Raw genomic sequence first — 23,960 nt, 5'->3', positions numbered from 1 at the left:
CCCTCGTGCCACGCCCCCTGCCCGCCCCAAAGCGGCTATAAGTTCCCGAGCTCTCAGCCTCTGCAGCGCCTGCCTCCAGTGGTCGTTACTTGGAGTGTCCTACCACGAGTCGAGTCGAGTCGAGTCGAGTCGAGTCGAGTCGAGGAGCTGCTAACACCACCTGACCATGGCCGAGGGTGAGTATTAGGGTCAGCACCACACGACCCTGTGCCTGGCTGTTCCTGCCTTGTCTCAGGGATCTCAGTGCAGTAGGGGTCAGGACAGGCTTGGGCTCAATCCTTAAGTCCCCGATTTGGAGAACAGGAGGATTGGGCTGGATGAGAAGTGCCTGGCTCCTAGTCCTGGGTGGGCTTGGGCTTCAGTTTCCCCATTCCCGGGACATTAACCCTTGCCTCCCTGGATCAGATGAGGCAATGAAACATGAAATCATGTTGTAAACTGTACAATATTGTGCTAGTCAACCATTGTCCCTGCCTTCAGTCAGTTAGTGAGGCTGGGTCCCTGCTGTGTGTCCGGTGGTGTGACGCTGTACAGGGAGTGCTGGCCTGGCCTCAGAACACTTAGCTTTGGTTAGTCCCTGCCAGCTGGAAGGAGGCATGCATGCTGTCCCTGGTGATGTTCAAGTCGGCCATGGCTGACTCCTTGGCCCTGAGGGCCAGAGAGGACATTTCAGCATCCTATGCAGGAGGAGTGAGCTGAGAGCAGACATGTTCTTCTAGATCTCTTCTGGCCCTTAAGTTCTGCGACTCTAGTCCTTGGCCACTTGTTGAGTTTCAGTTTCCCCTCCTGAAAAACATGGATGATAATGCCAGCCCTTGGTACATCTGTGAAGGCTGAAAGGAGTGGAGAAGGGGCTCAATTAATGTTTTACCGGCCCCCCCACACACACACACACACACACACACACACACGCTGGCAGTGTTACCATCCCAGGAGAGGGATTTCTACAGTGGAGGGTGTCCCTGTACTAATATTGCTGGACCCAGCATCTCAGCTGCCTCTTGGGTCATGTCCATTTGCAGATGACCTCTGTACCACTGCAGCCCCCGGGAAGAAGGTGTGAGGAGAGGGAATGTGGAAAGGGACATGAGGCAGGTGTTTCTTTCTACAGTCACTGGGCACTTTACACCTCACTTTTGAGATATCCATGACAGGATGCAGGAGACCTGGATCGATGTCCCAGTAGAAGGACCGACGTGCTGGGTGACTTTCAGCAAATCCTTCCCCTGGGCCCCATTTGGACCACATACTTCTCAAGGGTCCCAGGGCTCTGAGAGTCTGGCTTGCCCATTCCCCCCACCCTATAGGCTTCCAAATCTTGACCTTGAGCTTGCCAAGATGAAAAGGTTTGTGCTTTGCTCTGACTTCCACCCACCCCATCACCCCCATCCCTGCCTTGGTCTTCAGCTCCCTCTGAAACTATAAATTAAATTTTCACATATCAAGTTCCTGCCCTGGGATAGGCCCTGGGGAAAAGGGTGTCTCAATATCCACTCCTGGGACTCACAACAGCCCTTTGAGGCTTCAGTGAGGGAGGCACAGAGAGGGAGAGACACCTGTCTAGGAGCACAGCGGAACTGAGACCCAGGTCCAGCAGACTCCAAAACCCCTGTCGTTTAAAAATCCTTTTAATTATGGAGAATATCGAACATGCATAATAGTAGAGAGAATAGAATACTAAATGCCTACGTTATCACCCAGTTCCAACCACCAACAACCTATCGTTACTCCTGCCTCCCACACCTCCATGTCACTCCTGCCCCATTATTTGGAAGCAAATCCTAGACATCACATAATTCCATCTGTAAATATTTCAATATATATATCTCTAAAGAGTATATATATATATATATATTAGACATAAACAAATTAACAAAAATTCCTTGATATCACCATTAGTCCATCAGTATTTAAATTTCCAGTTGTCTCATACATGTAAATGTTTTTAAATAGTTTTTTTTTTTTTTTTAAATCAAAACCTAAATAAGGCCCACACAGCACAATGGAGTGGAATGTTTCTTAAATTTCTCTTAATCTATAGGTTCTCTCTTCAACATTTTTTTTCTCATTTTTTTCCTTATAATTTAGTTGTTAAAGAAATCAAATCCTTTGCCTATAGTTTCCCTGAGAATGAGTTTTGTTGATCATGTCATTGTTCTTTGTTTAACATGTTCGTCAATCCTCTGTATTTCCTGTAAATTGGAAATTGAACCTAAAAGGCAAAGCCTACGTAGTCAACCTATTACCAAATACTGCGCTTGCTTTAACTCTCCAAGGACGATAGAACAGCTCACGTTTAGTAAGTGTTTATTATGCACCAGTCACTGTGCTGCTAAGTGGCTCACAACAGCCCTTTGAGGTAGATCCTGCTATATGGGGAAACTGAGGCCCAGAAAAGTTGAGTTGCCTGAGGTCGCACACCTGGGAGGTGGCAGAACCTTCATCCAGGACTGGTCACCATTATCGAGAAAGGGCTGGCTCCCTGGAGGCCCCCGTGTCCAGGGAGTGCAGGTGTGTGGCAGTGGGGGTCACAGTTGGCTGAATGCACCATGGCTCATGTCCCTCACTGTCTCTGTAGATCTGGTTCTGGAGAGATGCGACCTGGAGCTGGAGGCCAATGGCCGTGACCACCACACGGCAGACCTCTGCCGGGAGAGGCTGGTGGTGCGGCGGGGCCAGCCCTTCCGGCTGACACTGTACTTTGAGGGCAGAAACTACGAGGCCGGTGTGGACAGCCTCACCTTCAGTGTCGTGACTGGTGAGTACCTGCCACCCTACTCGACCCTAACTTGTCCTGTTGTGTGATTTCATTGTCCTCTGACAGACAATGGGGATAGGTGACTTCATTCCTCTTTGCACCCCTGGGAAATTCCCAGCAGTCACTAGCTCCATGTCACAGATGAGGGAACTGAGGCATAGAAAGCCGAGAAATGTCACCTCAGGCCACCCAGCCTTGTAAACAAGTCTGTGCTGCTGGACACCTGGATGCCTAAAAACCTGTCATCACCAGGGCGGGGGTCAGCTGGGGTCAGCTTTCTACCACACAGATTCATCAAGATCTTGCTCGCTCTTTCCTACCTCAAAATGACTTTTGAGCTCTTTTCAACAGCTACTTCCCCAAATCCATACAACCCAACCAGGCCTCTGGGATCCGGCCCAGATAGGGTCTGGGTGGTGGAGAGAACCCAGCCGGCTCCACCCTTCGGGAGGCTGCCTCAGGCTTGAAGGGCTGGATGGACAGTTCCGGGTTCTGGTGCAGACCTGGGCTGCCTACCCGCTGTGTGGCTTGAGGCAAGTCGCTTAGCCTCTCTGAGACTGAGTTTTATCACATGAAAGGCAGTCATGGTGGAGGGTTCTTAACTGAGAAGGGCCTGACTTGAAGGAGTACCATGTAGACGTCAGTAGCTGTTGCTGGTCTTGCTCCAGGGGCTCCAGTGATGGGCCAAGGGACATTGGGGCCCCAGCCAACCCTGGGAAAATGGCCTTTAATGTTGAATCGGTTGCTTTGGCTTCTGGTGGGAACCACTCCCTCGAAGTCAGCGAGGGGCCACCTATGTGGAAAAGGTCAGCTCTTTCTGAGGTCCCCGAGGGCAGACAGAGCAGCAAGCAGGAACTGCTCCGCCTGGCTGAGGCCAGCATTTACCTGCGAGGCCGTTTGATAAGGCTTATCACAATGCCCGCAGACTCGTCACGGATATCCCTTCATCCCTTTCCTCCCATCCCACCCCTTCTGGCAGGGACACACCCACTACCCAGGGGCACCCGCCCCATTCACCCTGCACTCATGGAGCCCTTTCTAGCAGAGGGGCCTCCTGCTAGTCTTTCATGTCTCTAGCCTTGGTTTCCTTTCTAAGAAATGGAAGGTGGGAGTACATAACAGTTGGTGCTCTGAGAAGAGTCAGGCTTAGGATAATGAAAATCACATCTATGGAGGACCTACTGTTTGCATGCTCATACGGAAACCGCTCATCCCTGAAGCATAAGGAGCCCCCATTTTACAAATGGAAATACTGAGGCTGTGGAAGGTCAAGATATTTGCCCAGGTCATACAGTGAATAGGGAAAAAGCAGCTTTCAAACCTTGACCCCAGAGTTGATGTTTTCTGTCACTGTGACCCCACAGCAGGCACCTTTACCTATTAACCACAAGTACCTGCCAGGCTTTGGTTTGTTGATCCTGGTTTGGAATGGTAGATGAGCTTGGGTAGCCTATAATTCCCCACTTTCTTTTTGTTTCTTTCATTCTCAAGGAATCCTCTTTCTTTCCCCTTCTCAATTATCTAGGCAACCTGGTGTTAGATAATTAAAGCCCCAAGTTTAGGGTTGTGGAGGCAACTGGCCTTCCTATCCCAGCAACTAATCTCTGTTCTCCAGTCTTCACCAACTTATCCCTAACTGTAGCCAGCCTGTCCTGGCCACTTCCACAGCCTCTATGGGTAGCCGCGAAGGACACTCTATCTTTGAATGTACACAGCTTCCCTGTCTGAGCAACCAAGAACCTTCCCAGGGCTGGGGAAGCCTGAGGAACAATAGCGGGAAGCCAGGCCTCTCACTTCAAGGCCTGGCTTATGTCAACGCCCAGCCCGGGGCCTGGCCAGGGCCCTCTGCTCCTGTGTTGAAACATTCTAGCTTATGATCGGCCTGTCCTACCTCTTCAGGGAAGCCGAGCCCCAGAGAGGGGAGAGAGCTGGCTAAGGTTACCCAGATGACCTGACAGGCTCTGTTATAGGGTACAGCCCACAGTAGATAAGCACTGTCCTTGTTACAGGATTAAGCTCTGCTTCCCTCCAAGGGGAGTCTGGATTTGGGAGTATAGGGGTGGGAGTGAGGTCGGCCTGAAAGAGTGAAAAGAACCCTTATGAGTTTAAGGGAAGGCTTTGCTCTGGAAGGTTCCCCTCACCCACCCAACCAGGACCCCCACCACCATGGTCTGGCATAGTGGATAGGATCTTTCAGGTCCCCAGAGTCATTTAGGCCCAGAGGGGTCCCTGTGGTGTCTCTGGCCCCACAGAGAGTACTGTGTATAACCGCAGCCCAGGAATTTCCAAATCTAGCTTACGTAAGCAGCGGTAGGGCCAGTGGGAGTGGGGACAGCCCATTCTCACCCCACCCTCCAGGACCCCTTGGAAGAAAGGGGCGTGTGTGTGCGTGCACACACATATATATACACAGTGCCCCAGGACAGAGAGAAAGGGAAGTGTGTTTCCTGACCTTTCCCTGGGGGTGGAATGTCACTAGTGACCAAGGCTGTGGGACCTGGCCCAGGCTGTGACCATGGTGACCAGATCATTGATCATCCAAACAGGGACATTTCCGAGAATGAAAGGGACTTCATTAATAATTATGCTAAAACCACAGGCATAAACTGGAACTGTCCCAAGCAAACTGAGACATTGGTCTACTCTAACATTACCCCTGTTGGCCTTAGTTTCCATTTCACTCCAGTCCTCAAAATCTGTGATTTGGCCTGAGAATTCTGATTTTTAATGGTCCCTTTTGGTGACACTAAGGATAACTCACATTTGCTTCATAATTACTACATACTAGTCACTGTTTTCAGTGCCTTCAAAGAACTCTCACTGAATCTTTTAAAGAGCGTTAGGAGGTGGCGGTGATAATAAACAATAACTATGGTTTGCTGAGAACTTACTATGTGCCAGGTACCTTGTGATGTGCTTTTCATGCCTCACCTTCTTTAAGCTTCACACTGACCGTGTGATGAGGTACTGCAATTAGCCCCATTTTACGGATGAAGAAACTGAGGCACAGAGAAGCTAATCAGCTCATCCAAGGTTACAGAGCCAGTTTCAGACCTGGAATCAGAACCTCCCAGGCATGTGGTCTAAGCCTGTTTTCTTCTTTGATGAGAAAATTGCAAATCAGAGAAGCCTAGTGACTTAGGCCAGCTTACACAAGCTCAGGGCCTGAGTGGGACAGCCAGACTCAGGCTGTCTCTTGGGCTCCAGTGCTGCCGATCGCCTCCCTCAAATGCTGACTCTGAAAGACAGGGAGCGTTTCAAGGCCTTCAGCTGGCTCCTGGCACCCAGACAGGGCCCCGGAGACCTGCACCCTGCCTCTTAGTTCATGGTTATATTTGGGCCTGGGTGTGGGTGGGGAGCAGGGGTCAAGTACTGGGAGGGAGCCCCTCAGTGAGCAGGCCCCCGTATTGTCAGCAGTGGTGGGCATGGCTACAGGGAGGGAGATGGAAGAATAAAAATAAAACTTCCTGGGCAGCTGGCCAGTCAAGCAGAGAAGGTTCTGTTTCTCTTCTCCACCACCCAAGTCTAGAAAGGGTGACCAGCCCTCCCACGCCCTCCCTATGACTCAGACATGCCTACGTGGGCCAGGCCCTCCCCTCCACCTGAAAAAGAAGCTGTTTGAGGCAGGCTCTCCACTTTCTTGAGACTTTAGATCCCTGCTGGGGAGCATCCTCTGGGAATGAGAGGTGCTGTGGGGTCAGCCCAGAGCCTAGAGACCTGGGCTCAGATGCTAACTTTGCCACAGAACCCCGAGACATCTTCGGGAGACCCCTTCTCTTTCAGGCCTCAGTCTTCTCACCTGTACAAGGAGTCTTCGGGGAAGCAAAAAGTGTCAAGGCATTTCATAAAGTGTAAACAGCTGTAGGGAGGTGAGGGATGGCTATGATCAATCCTAAGAGCTGCCTCTGGAGGAGCCATGGGGGGAAATAAACACATAAGATGTTGTATGGGCCAGCACCCAACAACAAGGGGGCTCTCAGACAAGCCCCCAGGGGTTGTCAGCGGACCATGGTGCTATCTCACTTAGAGCTGGGGCTTCTTTTTCTGAAATGGAAGTAAGGATGCTAGCTGGTAAAAGAACTCAGCGGGAAAGGATGACCCTTGGGGAACACTTGCCTAATTCCTGTCTGTGCTCCAGATGGAGAGGGGGATGGTCTTGTCCAGTTATGCCAGCCCAGAGCAGTGTGACTGAGACCCTGCCCCAGGCTGCACTGTCCCCTCTCCCAGGAGGATCTGTCTAGTTGAGGACCTGCTGTGTGCCTGCAGCTTTTCATGCATTCCCACAAAACCACCCTGCAAGGCTGAGTTTTCATTATTACTTTCTAGATGGGGAAACCAAGGCTCAGGGAGAGGAAACTTCTTGCCCAAGTTCCCTCAGTGGTTAGTGGCAGGACTGGATCTCGAACACAGGCTCATGGACCCCTGACATGTGCCTGGCCCCTGCCATCCCTGGCTCCCTGCCTCCCTGTCCACCCCTGGCTCACAGCCCCTGCTTTCTTCCTCTGCAGGTCCAGCCCCCAGCAAGGAAGCTGGGACCAAGGCCCGCTTCCCCCTGTCTGATGCTGTGGAGGAGGGTGCCTGGACAGCCTCGGTGGTGGACCAGCAGGACAATGCTCTCTCGCTGCAGCTCAGCACCCCCGCCCATGCCCCCATCGGCCTGTACCGCCTCAGCCTGGAGGCCTCCACCGGCTACCAGGGCTCCAGCTTTGTGCTGGGCCACTTCACCCTGCTCTTCAACACCTGGTGCCCAGGTGAGCCGCACTCCATCCATGGTCAGGTGGGAGACTGGCAGGGCTAGACCCACCCATGGGGACCACTGAGGGTGGGGGAATGGGGCAGAAGAGACATCAAAGTGGATTGAGCGAGGCCCACTCTGTGCAGCTCTGTGCTCAGCCTCTCAAAAAGCTTGTGATGTGAGGACTCCTGCTATTCCAACTTACAGAGGAAGAGACAGGCTCGCAGAAGCAAAATAACTTGTCCAAGGCCACACATCTACCAAGCGATCTTAACCCATGTGTCAGTCCATATGTTCCCATGGTACTGGAAGCTGTACATAGAAATTGCCCACGTTCAGAAGCCCCATTCAGGAACGGGGTGCCCAGCGGATACGCGGGGCCGTGGCTCCACACCTGTTTCTGTTTCATGGGGCTTTGTTCTAACTCTCACCAGCTTGGCTTGAGAGGAGAAACTGAGGGAGGCGGAGGGGTGCGGTAGCCAGGAGAGGTGCGGTAGCCAGGAGAGGTGGGCAAGAGCAGTCTGGTTACCTAAGTGCCTCCTCATATGCTCTCTCAATTAGTCCGCTCAACAATGCCAGGGGTAGAGGTCAGCGTCCTTGTTTCACAGACAGGAAACTGAGGCTCAGGGTGCTTAAGTGGCTTTTGGCAGCTCCTTCAATAAGTAAGTGGACAATGCTGGACAAAACTAGAAAGTCAGAAGCACCGAGGAGGGAGGGGCTGCCACACCCCTTCCTGGGCCTCAGTTTCCCCATCTGACTACCAAGGCGGTCAGATCTGTTTCCTTCTTGTTCCTACACAGCAATGCAGAGAAAGAGGCCTTGTGGGCAGGTCCCAGACTGGGAATGAGGGGTCCCCCCTCAAAGCCTGGGTCTGGGGCAGAAATCGTGACCTCTCCAGCATCAGAAAAACAGGGCTACTGCTTTCTTTTTTCTTTTTCATTTTGGGGGCATTTTATAACATACTTGAGCAGAAAGATTTTTTATTTTCTTTTTACATATTTTGGCTTTTATTTCTAATGATAGCAGTAAGAGAAGAAGACATCCCCTTTGTAAAAAGCTTCAAGCACTAGAGAGAAACAGACCCCCGACTCCCCTCCTTGGAAACGCCATCTCGGGGGTCTCGGCAATTTAGATCCGGGTGCACGTGCCTGGAGACATTGCCGTGTTATTGGGTTCCTCTGTCTCTCTTAAGCATAAAAAGATCCCACAGTCTACATCAACTGGGTTTGTTTTCCCTCTACGATACATCTTGAGGGTCTTACCACATCACCTGCATACATCTGCTCATTTTTTTTAAGAGCCCAAGTGTCCCTCATTTTGCTCATGTGGATGGTTCATTCAACTAGCCCCCCACCCATGGACATGAGGTTGTCCCCAGTGGCTCATCACGGGGAGGGAGTGACGACGAGCACTCTTGCTCCCGTGGCCACATGGAATGGTTTCTCAGGACAGAAGTGGCTTTGCTGGCCCTGCTGTTTGCTTGTTTTGATTTTTGACAATCTGCAGAATTTACAGCTGGTCGGCAGTCTGGCCTGTGGAGCAGGAACGTGCCAGTGTCCCCGTGACAAACACGGCAAAGTTTCAGAGTTCAGGGAATGGGAAGCAAGGTTCTGGGGGATGTCCTCCTCCCTCCGGAACTGTCCCCTCCCTGCTCAGTGGGTTGGTGTGGCGGTCAGCCAAGCAGCACAGTGACTAAAGTGACCCATATCCCAGGGTGGGAGCCTTGAGGAGGCGGTGGAGCTGGTGATGGGGAGGCAGGAAGTTGGTCTTGGTGGGGGCAGAGGCGCTGGGCAAGGTCACTGCTCTCCCTCTGTGGGGAGTGGGCAGGATCAGCCTGTGAAATGGGACCCTCCTGTCCCTGAGCTCCGACATGGACAGGATCAAGCACCGTTTACGTGCGAAGTTTCTGTTCCCAATGCACCTACCTTTACCAGATGGTGACCTGAGCTGGAGACGTCAGTCCCAGTGTGCTGACACTCTCATTCCAACAGGGAAATACCATGGGTTTTTCTTTCTTTCTCTTTCTTTCTTTCTCCTACACTGCCAGCTGATTTATAACCAAGTAGATCACTTATTGTAAGGCTAATTTTTATTACACCTTTTTTTGGAACTGAAGAGCAGGATACATAAGACACTCAGCCACTTTCACATCTGCTTTCCTCCATGCAATAAGAGTGGGGGTGCTGGTCACTGAAGATGGCCCCCACGGAGCCCAGAGCAGCTGCATTCTAGGCTCAGCTTTGCCAGCTTCTGGATGTGCTTTTCCAAACTGTCTTCAGTAGGCACAGTGCCTGGGCCCACCATACTTTAAGGGGTCCATGAAAATGTGTTAATTTATTTGAAAACCAGAATTAAAAACTGAACATTTAGGCTAGATAATATTTTTTAATATGTAATATTAATACATTCATCGTTATACCAAAGTCATTATAAAATATATTTTTAATATATTTTTTAATAGAAGAAGGGGCCCATGGAAGCAAAAATGCCCAGGGCCCACCAAAGGTTCTGAATTTCCCCTTTCCAGTCTCAGCTTCTTCATCTGTGAAGTAGGGATGGTAAAGATCAGCCTGACTTTGACCTCCTGTCATCTGGCCCCAACTACCTCAGCCCCCTTTTCTGTCCTTATTAGTCAAAGAAAACTAACCGCCCTGCATTTTCCAGCAGCTGCACCTTTTCTGTCTCTGGTCCTCTGCTTAGAATGTCATCAAGACATCAGATGCCACCTGCTCCCTTCCCCGCCACCTCCAGGTGGACAGAACTCCACCTCCACAGAGCCACAGTCACCCTTTCTTGGCTTTCTCTCCACCTTGCATCATGCTCCTTCCTCACGCTGGCTCAGGGCTTCAGCTTGCAAAGAGCACCTTTCAAATCTGCAATAACATTTTACTCACAGGGAACAAGAGAGGTAGGCAGAGAAGGAGAAGTGACCTGCCCAGGGTCGCACAACAAGTGAGGATCTGAGGTAGGGGGCACCTGATTTCTGTCCAGGGCTCTGCTGTCTCCTGTTTTGGCGTCAGTTTTTCTATCTGTAAAATATTCTTGAGTCCCAATTCTCCCGTCTGTAAGTGGGGCTTTCCTGAATCCCTTGCACATAGGGCTTTTGTGGAAAAAAGCAAGTTAATATATACCACACACTAAAAACAAATCCTGGCACCTGGCAAGTTTTGGATAAAAGGCAGCCATTGTTGCCACTAACTGATAACACCTTATGTCGTTGACATGGGATTACTAATTCATGATTAGTTTTTTTTATTAAAAGATAGAAAGGCCTCTGAGATGCCGACCTGGCCCCGGGAAATTGGTGCCCTGGCTGCCATGTCTGCGGGGACCCTGGGCCTCACCAGACCCAGAGCTGAGACCCCTTCCTTCCTACCCATAGAGGATGCTGTATACCTGGACTCAGATGAGGAGCGACGGGAGTACGTCCTCACTCAGCAGGGCTTCATCTACCAGGGCTCTTCCAAGTTCATCAAGAGCATACCTTGGAACTTTGGGCAGGTAAGGCCACACCCTGCCCCTCTCAACCATCTCAGGCCCACTGTGTGCTGGGCCCTGGGTCTGAAGCGGTTAAAGCTGCAAAGGTATGAGTAGGTCTCAAGGTCATTCACCCCATGCTGTCAGGATTCAAGGGCCTTAAAATGTCTGGAGGCTCAGAGACAGCCTAGGTCTGGCCTGAAGTCATACAGCAAAGGGTTGCCCTACTTACCATGGGAGCAGCAGCCCCAGATATTCAAGCCTTTAGGAGTTGTAGGCTGACAGGTGTTTCAGAAGGGAGAAGGGAACCATTCAAGGCCATATATCAAAATAATAGACAGCACTTGAAGAGCGCTTACTATGTGCTAGGCATGTGCTGAGAGGGGACTTTAAACTGGTATCGAGATCAGTGGTTCTCAAACCTGAATATACTTCAGAATCACCAGAAAAGTATGTAAACCATGGATCGTTGGGCCCACCACCAGTTTCTGATTTAGCAGGTCTCGGTCTGGGCTGAGAATTTGCATTTTTAACAAGTTCTCAGGTGATGCTGATGCTTCTGGTCTAGTACCCATTTTTTGAGCACCCACTGGTCTGGATGTAACAGCTAGCTCCTGCTGAATAACAAACAAGCCCAAACCTTAGAGGCTTAAAACAACAATCATTTATTATTTCTTGGAAATCTCTGGGTCAGCCAGGGCATGGATGTCCAGGCTGGGCTTGGCTGACCTCCGCTGGATGGCGCCTCTCTGTTTCAGGCGGTTCTTCATCCCCCAGTAGGCCAATCTGGGCTGGTTCTCCAAACAAATGCCCTAATTTCCTCTACCATCCAGTCCCTCTTAAAAATTCCTGAAACATTGCTAAGAAAAGTCATGAAGCAAGAACCATCACACTCCTGGTCCCTCAATATCCTGGTGTGTTAGTGGGTATTAGCTTGCGGGGTGGGGTTCACTTTGAGAATTCTCCCAGCAGCCCTGGATCAGGGTCCATGTTCAGGCATAGGGTGTCCTGCCTTGGGACCACAGGAAAGTCCTTCCCATGTGATCTGGGACTCTTACCTCATTTTTCTGATCTGAATATTGGGAGTAATAACTGCAAAAATATCTGCCCCCAAACCCTGTAGCCTTTTGTGAGACATAAATAAAATGGTGGTGTGACTGGGTTACCTAAAATTCATCCAAAAAGGAATCAGCTCTGATTTCCCAGCGCTCTGTATTCTCCCATGAGAAACAGAACAAAGCCCTTTCAATTTCTGTTCTGAGTTCCTGTGTCCAAGCTGCACTAGGCCGTGGGACATGGCCCTCTCAGAGCTTCCGGAAGTCATCACAATCCACGATGATAAGACCTAAAGGAAGGAAGAGATAACTGCCCAGGGGGTCAGAGCAGTTCCTGACACAGGCACAATGTGAGCTAGGCTTTGAAGGAGGTGGGTGCACGGTCTTTGGGGCAGAGGGAACTACATGAGCAAAAGCTAGGAGGCAGGAAAATCTATGCCTAAGGAGTCTGTTGTAGCTTGGGGAGCATCTTATAAGGAACCCCAGGAGATGAAGTGGGAGAAGTCAGCAGTGTCCAGGTTGTGACCAGCCTGAATGTCAGACTGATGGCAATAGAGAGACACAGAAGCATTGAAGCCATGTCTGTTCTGTAACATGAAAGGAAATCTGTGACAAGGCCTGGTTTGAGACAAGACCACAGAGATGGGGAGCAGAGGGCAGACGGAAGAGCCTTTGAACGCGACAGATGGGTGGTCTGGTGGAAGGTGATAAGGAGGGAGTCCTACTTTTGATAAAGATAACATTTGAGTTGTAAGGATGAAAAGATGTGAGCCATATAGAGAGCGGCAGGAAGAACATTCCAAGCAAAGAAAATAGCAAGTGCAAAGGGCCTGAGGCAGTGAGCCTGGAGCAGAGTGAGTGTGGCTGAGGCTGATGAGAGATGAGGTAAAAGAGAAGGTGGACACAGATCACCAAGGGCCTCGCAGGCCACAGGAAAAAGTCTAGATTTTACTCCGATTGCAGTAGAAACAGAGGGGTGATAAAATTAGATTTATATTTTTATAATCTACCTCACATCTGATCTCAGAAGCTAAGCAGGTCGGGCCTGGTTAGTACTTGGAGGGGAGACCACCTAGGAAGACCAGGTGCTGTAGGCGTAAAAAATAAAAAAATAAGGGATTGTAAGATGACAAGATCCTTGCAATCTGTGAGGTCAACCAACGGTTGCCTCGCCTGAAAAAAAAAAATCCTGCATATAATCTACCTCAGCTCCAATCAGAGCAGAGTGTGGGGTTGGGGTGGGAGAGAAAGGGACACTCCTCAGCTCTGCAGGGTGAGTCAGGCCTTAGGGGAAGTGGGAGATTTGGCTGAGCAGAGAAGGGAAAGGGTCAGTGACAGGGCCTGAGGTAACTCTGAGGGGAGGGAAGCCACAGGGACACTGGGCTCCCCACTCTGCAATCTTCACTCCAAATTCCCAGGACCCTTCAGCCAGGCCCTGGATGCAGGCACATCCCCTTTCCCTTTCCCACACACTCAGTCTTTGTCCTATCCCACCCTGTCCCGGGCCTGGCATCACGGAGTTAGGGCAGACCTAGCCCAAGCCTCCCAGTCTGGCATGTGAGACAGCAGAGAGGTCTTACAGCTGCTGGGCTTCAAGGCAGGCATCCTGGAGGAGGTGGCTTCTCACCCCCTTCATCTTCCTCTTATTTCCTCTGACACAGTTTGAAGATGGGATCCTGGACATCTGCTTGATGCTCCTGGACATCAACCCCAAGTTCCTGAAGGACAGTGGCCGTGATTGCTCCCGCCGCAGCAGCCCTGTCTACGTGGGCCGGGTGGTGAGCGGCATGGTGAGTGAGTGGCAGGGCCCACCCCAGGGGCCCATGACAGGTCACAGTGAGGGGATCCAAGAGATGCGTAAGTCTCAGCTAAGAGAACTTGTATTTAGAAAGACAAGATTTACCCAGATGAAGATAATGCCATGTGATCCCTCAAAGCAATTCATTCATTCATTCATTCATTCAGCAACTATTTATCAAGGGCCACTGTGTCACAAGCACCGGAGAAACAGTCGTGGATAAGACCTGTGTGGTCTCTAACTTTATAGAGCTTATGTTCTAGTGGGAGGGTGGGAGGAGGCAGACCTTAGTCAAAATGTCACGGGAATGGGCGCACAGTCATAAATCATGACACGAGCACTGAAGGAACCCAGACATGTGCCTAACCTCAGCGAGGGGTGGGAGGACTCCCCTGAGAGATGCCCTCTGAGATGATATAATAACTGAGAGGAGAAGAGCATTCCAAGCAGAGGGTACAGCTTGTGCAAAGGCCCTGAGGAGGGACCAACTTCGGCAGGTTCGAGGAGCAGAAAGGAGGCCAATACGATGGAGTGGAGTAAGCAAGAGAGGGCAGGGTGCGAGCAGGCTGCAGACATGGGCCGGGGCCGGACCGCAGAGGCTTTGTGGGCTGTGGTCAGGAGGCTGGATTTTATTCTCGAGGGAATGGGAGTTTGCGGGGAATGACACAATCTGGGCAGGGCCCAGAATTGGTCTTCGTACAGCTCAGATCACACAGCGTCATTCCCCTGCCACGCAGTCGACAAATTCACGTCTCCAGCATCGCCTTCGTGGCCTTGACCCCTCTTCGCCTCCTCCCTTCTTCTCTTCCTGCACCCCTGGCTCCAGCCCCAACCATCTCCAATGTATAGCAGTCTGTCACAGCTTGGTACCTTTGTACCTGCTGCTCCCTCATCTTAGAATGCCCTTCCCTGCCTTTCACTACCTGCTGAGCCCATGCTCACTCTGGCGGCGCCAACCCCCTCCTCCCATACTTGGTCCACCTGATGCCCTGCTGGTTGCAGGTCAACTGCAATGATGACCAGGGTGTGCTGATGGGACGTTGGGACAACAACTACAAGGATGGCATCAGCCCCATGTTCTGGATCGGAAGTGTGGACATCCTGCGGCGCTGGAAGAACTATGGCTGCCAGAATGTCAAGTACGGCCAGTGCTGGGTCTTCGCTGCTGTGGCCTGCACAGGTGAGCTGCACTCTGGGATGTGGGGGAGGGCCAGCAACCTTTCCTCAGCTCCGTGAGCCCTGGAAGTGGGGCACAGAGAGTCCTGGAGTGGGAAACAGGAGACCCCAGGTCTGTTCCTGCTTCTGCCACCCACCTTCTGTGTTGCCTGGAGCTGGTGGCTACCCTTCTCTGGTCTTTTTTATAACTATCCCTCAAGTGGTTTTTAGGATCAAGGGATGTCATTTGGGAGGTGGTATGGGCTCAGGGTTGAGAATATGGGTTTTGGAGACAGGCACACCTGAGTTAAAATTCCCACTCTTTCACTCACTTGCTCTGTGACCTTAAGCAAATGACTTCTTCCTTCTGAAGCTCAATTTCCTCATCTGTAAAATGGGGACAACAACAGGACCTACTTCCTAGGGTGGGTGTGACATAAAGCTGCTCAGCACAGAACTTGGCCCAGTATAGCTCTTACTAAATATGACCTATTAATAACTTGATAATATCATCAATGTTAAGAAAGCACATTCTAAAATGCAGAGGAGAAAAAGATAAAGCAATGTAAAACCAAAAAGAGAAAACAAATCTCTTTAAAAAATCTTGAAAATTTGAGCCCAGAAAAAGGTGAAAGATTGTTCCAGGGCTGATAATGTTGCTTATGAGAATGGATTAGCATCATATACTAATTGAGAACATAGAATCTGGAGTCAAGGCCTGAATTCAAACCCTGGCTTTGCTTCTTATCATCTGTGTATCCTTGGGTAAATCACTTAACTCTTCTGAGCCTCAGTTCTATTATATATAAAATGGGCATAATAATGGTGCCTTTATCCTAGGGTAGTTGTAAGGATTAAATGAGTTAACATATGTAAGATGTTTAGAAGGATTTCATGTGCATAACTGCAAATACTTATATAGTGCTGCTGCCAATTACTATTATTACTATCATCATCATCATGATCATCGTCGTCGTTGTCAAGCTCAGGAAATCTAAGAGGCTTATCTCGGGTTCCCAGCTTTTCTGATTCTGAGACCAGGGCTCAGGCCCAGGGAAGGGCCTCCAGGAGCCCCAGCACCATTTTCCACACTACAGGCCGAGTGAGGACAGCCTGGCCCCAGTTCCCAGCTAGGCTGTCTCTGCTGTCCCTTCCCCATCACCGCTCCTCCATGACTGTCTGCCCCCTGTGACCTATGACCTTTCCTTTCTCATGGAAACTCCCCCATCCTAGGCCCTTCCTGCTGAAAGGCCTAAAACATACCTGCTCAGAGAACCCTGTGGGTTTCCTAGAGAAACCCCACCTACATGGCCTGGGTCCCTGAGCTCCCCTGCAGATACCTTCTGCACCCTGGGCTGTAACCGCCTGCAGATTTAGCTGCAAATCTTACCTTTGACTGTCTTCTTCCTAAAGCCAGGGCTGAGTTGGACTCCTTGCAGCCTCCTCCAAGGCCTGGTGTGTAACGGAGCCAGGGAGAACTTGGTCAAACAAGGGGCTGTCTGACCCCCCGGCCCCGTGGTTTCTTCGGGAAGCCAAATGCTAGGTGGGTCCATGGAGGCTGGAGTCAGACTGCCTGGCTTGACCCCAGCTCCACCTCCAACCCCTGGGCGGACTTGGGCAAGAGAATTGGTGTCTCCAGGCCTCAGTTTCCTCACCTGTAGAATGGAGACAGTGGAGACTGACCTAATTCCCAGGGAGCTTGTAGGACCCGGGGAGATGCCCCTTAGCACAGTCTCTGGCTCAGGTTAGGTTTGGGTTAGGGGTTCCCATGGGAAGCTCTGATTCCTCGGCTGGATCCTGGAGCATTTTCTCAATGTCTGTGAGTTGGCTGACCCTGCCTAGACAGACATTTGCAGTGATGGGCACTGTGACACACTTTACTGTTCCACCCTGGGCACTGAGCAGATGAGACTGCCCACACCCAGTGCTTCTCTGAATCATCACAGCATCCCAACAAGCTGCTATTATTAGCTCTCCTCAGGGGAGGAAAAGGAGACTCAGAGAGGGGAAGTTCTTTGCCCGAGGTCACGCAGCTGGTGAATAGCACAGCTGGGCTTGGAACCAGGTGTGCTTGGTTCTGGGGCAGCCTCCTGGCCTTAGACTGTGTCGATGAGGCTTCTTGGGACACCATCCCTGAGACAGGAGTGGTGCCTTGCTCTTTGGGCATTGGGGACAGGAGGCTAGAGGCCTGGAAGGGAAAGGCCTGGTGTTGGGACACCATCCTTTGCCAAGGGCAACAGCAAATCTGGCCCCTGCCCAGGCCTTAGAGCACAGGAACCAGGCAAGAGGTAGAGATTCAAAGCTGCTCCTTCCCTGCTTAGATCTTCTGGCCAGAATCCAAGGCCATCTGGGAGGCTTTTGCCCTAGTTGATGATGGGTAAATGTCACATCCCTGACTGAGAGACTCAACCGCAGTCAAAACTAAAAGTAAAACGAAAGTCCTATAGGATACATCTAGTAGGGCCTTTTCATTTCACTTCCTTTTTTAAGATATTTACTTTCTTTATCCTACCCTGAGAATATGTTACTTTTATAATATACATTTAAAAAGCACATTTAAAAAAAGAGAGAGTAAAACATCCATAATTCCATCTGCCAGGAGCACCCGGCACCACCATTCAGGCGAGATTTGTGCCCGGGGTTTTCTGCCTCTCGGTCGGCTGATGCCAGTTGATCCTGTCTCTTTTTCACCTGTCATCGCAACGCCAGTCCCTTTCCCAGTTACTACAACCTCTCTGTAAACTGTTCTTTGGTGTGAATGCAGAGCCCTCCTCTTCCACGATGGTGTCCCAACACGTCTGACGACACTGTACGTGAACCCTGACCCTGTTTTATAGAGGAGGAAACATGGCCTGGATTGGCGAAGGGGCTGGCCTCTCAGGTCACACAGCCAGAAGCAGCTGCGGCCTGCATGGAAGGTCTTCTAAGCCCTGTTCCCTCTTCTTCCTGTTCCACTGTTTGCTCCTTGCTCTGACTCTCTATCATTCCTTCACTCTCTCCCTTCCTCTCTTCCTCCTACTCGCTCTACTTCACCCACACCTTCATCTCATTGACTAAATGGTCTGTGTCAGGCCTATGCTGGGCTCTGGGGATATAAAAGAATACAGATCCCTCACTGCCCTCAGAGGACTAATTAGAGAACCCATCACATGCCTCTACACTGAGAATGATGACGAGACCCTAGCCTTGCCATGAACGCAAACGATGGGGCAATCTAAACCTAGTGGGTGGCTTTCTTGGAAGAGAAAACAGCATAGGCAAATGCCTATGGCTGGTGGGAACGTGGCGTGCCGGAGAAGCAGCGAGGAGGCCAGTGTCGCTGGAATAAAGTGCAGGAGGTCTTCAGGGGCTAGATCCTAACAAGGCCAAAGGACGACACCTGGAGCTCTGGCCTTGACTTTGAGGGCCATGGGGAGCCACTGAAGATTTAGCAGAGGAGTGTTGTCCGATTCACATTTTAGAGTCTTCTTCTACTAGTTGTGACATGAAAGGGATAGAGTGGACATGGGGCAACCAGCAAGGTGTGCGCCATTGTCCCAGTAAGGGGATGACACACATCCTCACCACCTGGACAGTTGGTACAGTGCTCACTGGGGTCCACATGGACATGTGGAAGCCCAAAGCAGGGCAGATGTCTTCAGACCCTCAACCCAACTCCTAACCCCTAACCCCTCTCTCCATCGTGTCTCCCCACCTCCAGTGCTGCGGTGCCTCGGTATCCCCACCCGAGTCGTGACCAACTATAACTCAGCTCACGATCAGAACAGCAACCTGCTCATCGAGTACTTCCGCAACGAGTTTGGGGAGATCCAGGGTGACAAGAGTGAGATGATCTGGTGAGATGGTGCCCAGGGTCCTGGGAGAGGAAACCTGGGAAGTCTTCTCGGAGGAGTCACATTTGAACTGGGATTAAAAGTTGGATAGTATTTGGACAGGGGGAAACAGGGCTTGGGGAGGGTTCTCCAGGCAGCATGAGCAAAGGCCAAGAGGGACAGCCAACACAGGATACATGAAAGGGCATCAGGAAGAATATGTTTTTAGGAGTCTGGGAGGCCAGGATAGAGGGTCTGGGCTTCCAGGAGTCACCAAAGGCTTCAAACTGGGAAAGGAACATGTTGATGAACCTGGTGCAGGAGGTCTGGGGCAGAGCTTGGAGTGGGAGCTGGGGTATGGTCCAGGTAGGTGGTGATGAGGCCTGAACCAAGGTAGAGCTGAGAAATTAGCTCTGGACCGGAAAAGAAAGGACAGAGCTGAGAAATTAGAAAGTGACATCGGCTGGACTTGAAGAGCCGCTGAAAGGGGACAGCCATTGAGAATGACTTCCAGTGCAGGAGGGAGCTAAGGCCCACGGGGGACATTTCACAGACAAGTGTCAGCGGGACATGCTGGGCTCAGCTTAGGACAAGGCGAGTGTGGACTCAGGGGAGGTGACCGGAAGTCCGAGTTTGAGTCCTGGCCAACGTTCTGCTTTGTTTCCCAACAGGAATTTCCACTGCTGGGTAGAGTCATGGATGACCAGGCCAGACCTGCAGCCGGGGTATGAAGGATGGCAGGCCCTGGACCCCACACCCCAAGAGAAGAGTGAAGGTAGGTAGCATGGCCCCCTTACCTAGATGAGGAAATTGAGGCTTGGAGAGCACTTGCCCAGAGTCCCTCAGCTGGGGAGCACAGAGCTGGCATTCTAATCCAGGTCTGGATGACTCCAAAGGCCATTTGGCTGGTCCACACGAGCGTGGGGGACCTCACTGGTATTTTATAATATGCTTCTTTATCATTTGAAAATCCATCCACGCTTATCGTGGAAAACAGAAAATAAGTAGTAGCATGGAGAAAAAAATCAAATTGCATCTTCGTCCTTTCCTTTCAAAAGAAGCATTATTTACATTCACACATAGCTTCCATTAACTTCCAGTTATATACTTGTTTGTATATGTGTGTGTGTAGGTGAGAGAGTGAGTGTGAGGGGGGGCGGTGCCGGGGCGGGGGTGGTGGTGGTGGTGGTGGTGTGGAGAACCAGGCAAAATCGGTGAAGCCAAATGAATCCTTTCTCAGAATGATATTGTTAAATTCATAGAATATAGTACCTAGGGTTAGGGTTACAAAGTAAACCAATTACATCAAAATGTAGTTTTCAAAAACTTTAAAGATAAATCTGTGATATAATAATATATACCTTATATAACAAGACCTAGTAGTAGAATTAATAAATTTGATAACTTTGGTAGAGATGGGCATAAGTGATATCTCCAGTTATCTGTGACATTCCTGCTGGAGAGCTGCACAAGCAGGGAGGGGAGGAAAAGTGACATGAAGATATCGATGGATTTTATGGGCGATGAGTCATAAGTGCACCCAAGTCTGTGGTTTGTCTGCTTTCACAATCGAAGGAAGTGCTTTCAAAGTACAGTGAAAATAAAGACTTAATTTTTTTCCCATCCAAGTTCATGGACCCCTGATTTCCATTTGCTGTGCCTTGCGGGGCGGGGGGGGGCAGTCGACCCTGGGTTAAGAACTCTGGCTGCACGTGGCCTTTTATGCTGGCGCTGTCACTTCTCCATACGTCATTAGCATTTCTCTGTCAGGTAGTGTTCTGTGGTTTGAATTTTAATTTGCTGTTACCACGTTCCATCAAATGGATTCACTGTAATATAGTTACCTAGCCTCCAATCTTCAACTTTTAAATTTGTGATCAGTCCGAGACAGTTGTAAACCACACTGAGATAAACATCAGCCCGCAGGTTCATTCAGTTAACATACGCTTCCTGAGTATGTGTCCAGCCCTGACCGCAACTCTGTACGGGCAGGAAACAAGACCAATGCACTGCCTTCTTGGCTCCCTCAGTTCCTTAGGAGGCCTTGGGATATTCTTCTATTTTATTTATCACTTACATAGCATCTATATATATGCAAATCCTCATTCAGTCAGTATAAATATCATCCCCCCATGAAACTGAGGCTCAGAGAAGTTAAGTAACTACCCCAAGTTCACACAGCTAATAAGAGGCAGAGCTGATGATATTTGAACCCTCGGAGTTGGGCTCCAGAGTCTCCAGGCTTAGTTCTTACCCTATGCTGCCTTCCTAGAAGTGAAGTCCCTGAGTCAAAGGGCTGTCCAGTCTTGAGATTTTTTTCTGCCATTTGTGGTTGAATTGCAGAAAGTTTTGGAGGATGCCACTGACCGCTCAGCCCAGGCCCATCTCTCCTTCCTCTTTCCCCTAACCAGGGACATACTGCTGTGGCCCGGTTCCAGTTCGTGCCATTAAGGAGGGTGACCTGAGTACCAAGTATGACGCACCCTTTGTCTACGCGGAGGTCAATGCTGATGTGGTGGACTGGATCCGGCAGGATGACGGGTCCATTCACAAGTCCATCAACCACTCCCTGGTCGTGGGGCTGAAGATCAGCACCAAGAGCGTGGGCCGTGACGAGCGGGAGGACATCACCCATACCTACAAGTACCCGGAGGGTAGGTGCCCTGTTTGTTCAGAGCCTTCAACACTGCCTTGCAGATAAGTCACCCATTTTACTAGCCCCAGTGGGCGTGTGTTGTGTGTGTTTTATTTGGCATCCTGCACACAACAATGACCTATAGGTTACTCTCCATTCTCAGAAATTCCTTAGAAACAGGTGCAGACTTACCAAACACACAGGAAGATGGTGGTAGAGGATTATTCATTTAGGAAAATAATTCTGTACTTCACAAAAGGATTCCATTTGGTTTTTAAGCCTCACTTTTTTGGTTGGTTCAACTCAATAAAACTGAAGGAGATGACTATATAGGAAAGGCCAAAAAATTCATGATGTCCACGTCATATATTAACAGTACTTATCAGCAATGGGACCTACAATGGTAATGGGCAATTCTACACTTTTTTACTGCAACATATTCATACTAGAGAGGAGGAATTCCTGGAACTTGGTTGTGTTTATTTTTGCGATGTTTCCCATGCCGCTGGGGAAGTGAGCCTGAAGGTAGATGGGGAAGGGTTCAATAAAAGAGCAATGGACAAAGAGAAACTTAAAGATAAGAAGGGTTCAATCAGACATAAAGATAAGGCTTCCTTCTGCTACTAGTGTTAAGTCAGTAGGGGAGCAAAGGACATGGCTTACTTTAAAAATTGGGTTTGCACACATCCAACAGCCAATCCGATGTGATCGATATTCTCTGAGTGTCTATTGTGTAGCAAGCACAGCGGGGTTCACAGAGAGGCCTGACTGACCATAGCCTTGCCCACATCTGACCCTCGCTGACTTTCCAGAGCTGGGGTGAGGATTAAGTGGTCATGCTCTGAGCGAAAGGGATAAAACAAAAGAAAAAGATGCTTCTCCTGGCCTCTGAAAGATCCAGAGCTGATGGTTTGATAGAAGAAATAGATGTATACCCAACAACACTTGGGGGTGGGGGATGAAAGGAGCATCAGAGAGAGGTAAACAGAATGTAAAAAAGGGGGCAGTGATTCCTGCTGGAGAGGTTCACAGGCTGGGTGGGGAGGGAAAGGAATTCAGAGAGAAGTAATCCCTGCAGGTGAGAAAGCTCAAGTTGTATCAGTGAACCAAGCATTGTTGTGACACTCCAGAAGACACTGGGACACATTCATCCTGGGGAAGGCATGGTCAAGAAGGCTTCCCGGAGGAGGAGTCATTGGGAGCAGGGTCTTGAGGGATGTACAGGAGTTCACTTGTGGAAAGTAAAGAAAATATTCTTTCCTCCTCCTGGCACAGAACTGTAGAGAAAGGGCTCCTTTGGTGCCACTCTGAGTCACCAGCACTCAGAAGCCAGCATGCCGTGCCTCAGCCTCCTTCTCAACTGCAGTAGGTTCCAGCCACGAACAAGCTCCCTTCTCTATCCCCACAGGGTCCTCAGAAGAGAGAGAAGCCTTCAAGAGGGCCAACCACATGAACAAGCTGGCTGATAAAGAGGAGACGGGGGTGGCCATGCGGATCCGTGTGGGCGAGAGCATGAAAATGGGCAGCGACTTTGACGTCTTTGCCCATATTACCAACGACACGGCTGAGGACCACACCTGCCGCCTCCTGCTCCGTGCCTGCACTGTCAGCTACAACGGGATCCTGGGGCCCGAGTGCGGCACCAAGGAACTGCTCGATCTCTCCGTGGAGCCCTTCTCTGGTAAGGCCCTGGGTTCCTGGATCAGTTACGGGTCTCCGATTGACATGCTGGGTAGTGTCCTGAGCACTGTGTGTGTGCAATTTACCTCACGGACACTTGCATAGCACTTACTCCAGGTCAGGTCCTATTCTAAGCGTGCTCTAAATATCGACCCATTTAATTCTTGTAACAAAGGTAGAAGGGAGAGTCTTTTATTGCCTCCATTTTCCAGATGAGAAGACTAAGCACAGAGAGGTGAAGTAACTTTCCCGAGACCACACATTTAGGAAGAGACGAGGCTGAAACTTGAACCTGTATTCTTAGCAACCGTACTGCTTTGTTTCATCTCGTCTTCACATGACCCTAGCTGCCTTCCTAGACTCTCTACTGCCCTCTCACAGCTAATTCCATCCCTCTGTCTCCAGTAACTGTCACACTCACAGGATCTTCTCCCTGCTGCCTAGTGAGACCCTCTGTTCCTCTGGAGATTCTCAGCCTCAGAGAGAAGAGGCTCTAGACCAGCGCTATCCATAGAACGTTCTGCGATGATGGAAATGTATATCTGGGCTGTCCAGAGTGGTGTGACTAGTTCCATGTGGCTTCTGAGCCCTTGAAATGTGGCTGGTGCTACTGCCAAACTAAAGTTTTAATTTCACTTAAAGAGGTGCATGCAGCTGGAAGCTGCCATATTGGACGGCGTGGCTCTCCTAGTGATAGGAAGACTATTCAGTTCTCTGTGGGAAGAAGGGTTTTCCTCCCAGCCCTGCTCCTCCCCTCATAAATGTCCCCAGCGCCTGGCCTGGCCCCACTGTGAGGCAGCTCATCTTCTCTTCACTCCTTGGCTCCAGGTCTCCCCTGTTTTGAGGTAAAATAAT

General features: G+C 50.3%; 1 protein-coding gene across 1 annotated transcript in view; it reads left to right on the top strand.

Moving 5' to 3' along the window:
* The first annotated feature begins 63 nt into the window (after positions 1-63).
* TGM2 (transglutaminase 2) overlaps positions 64-23,960 on the top strand; it is a 31,723-nt gene continuing 7,826 nt past the window's right edge. The window contains exons 1-10 of the mRNA XM_039864315.1: positions 64-176; positions 2,579-2,758; positions 7,267-7,509; positions 10,876-10,994; positions 13,687-13,815; positions 14,826-15,003; positions 18,679-18,814; positions 19,462-19,565; positions 21,202-21,444; positions 22,834-23,106. Coding sequence (XP_039720249.1) covers positions 167-176; positions 2,579-2,758; positions 7,267-7,509; positions 10,876-10,994; positions 13,687-13,815; positions 14,826-15,003; positions 18,679-18,814; positions 19,462-19,565; positions 21,202-21,444; positions 22,834-23,106 — 1,615 coding nt within the window. The 5' untranslated portion in view covers positions 64-166. The remainder of the gene's footprint in view (positions 177-2,578; positions 2,759-7,266; positions 7,510-10,875; positions 10,995-13,686; positions 13,816-14,825; positions 15,004-18,678; positions 18,815-19,461; positions 19,566-21,201; positions 21,445-22,833; positions 23,107-23,960) is intronic.

The sequence above is a fragment of the Pteropus medius genome, unplaced genomic scaffold (assembly GCF_902729225.1).
Source record: "Pteropus medius unplaced genomic scaffold, Ma_sr-lr_union100, whole genome shotgun sequence".
NCBI lineage: Eukaryota > Metazoa > Chordata > Mammalia > Chiroptera > Pteropodidae > Pteropus > Pteropus medius.
This window is presented reverse-complemented; position numbering and strand designations above follow the sequence as displayed.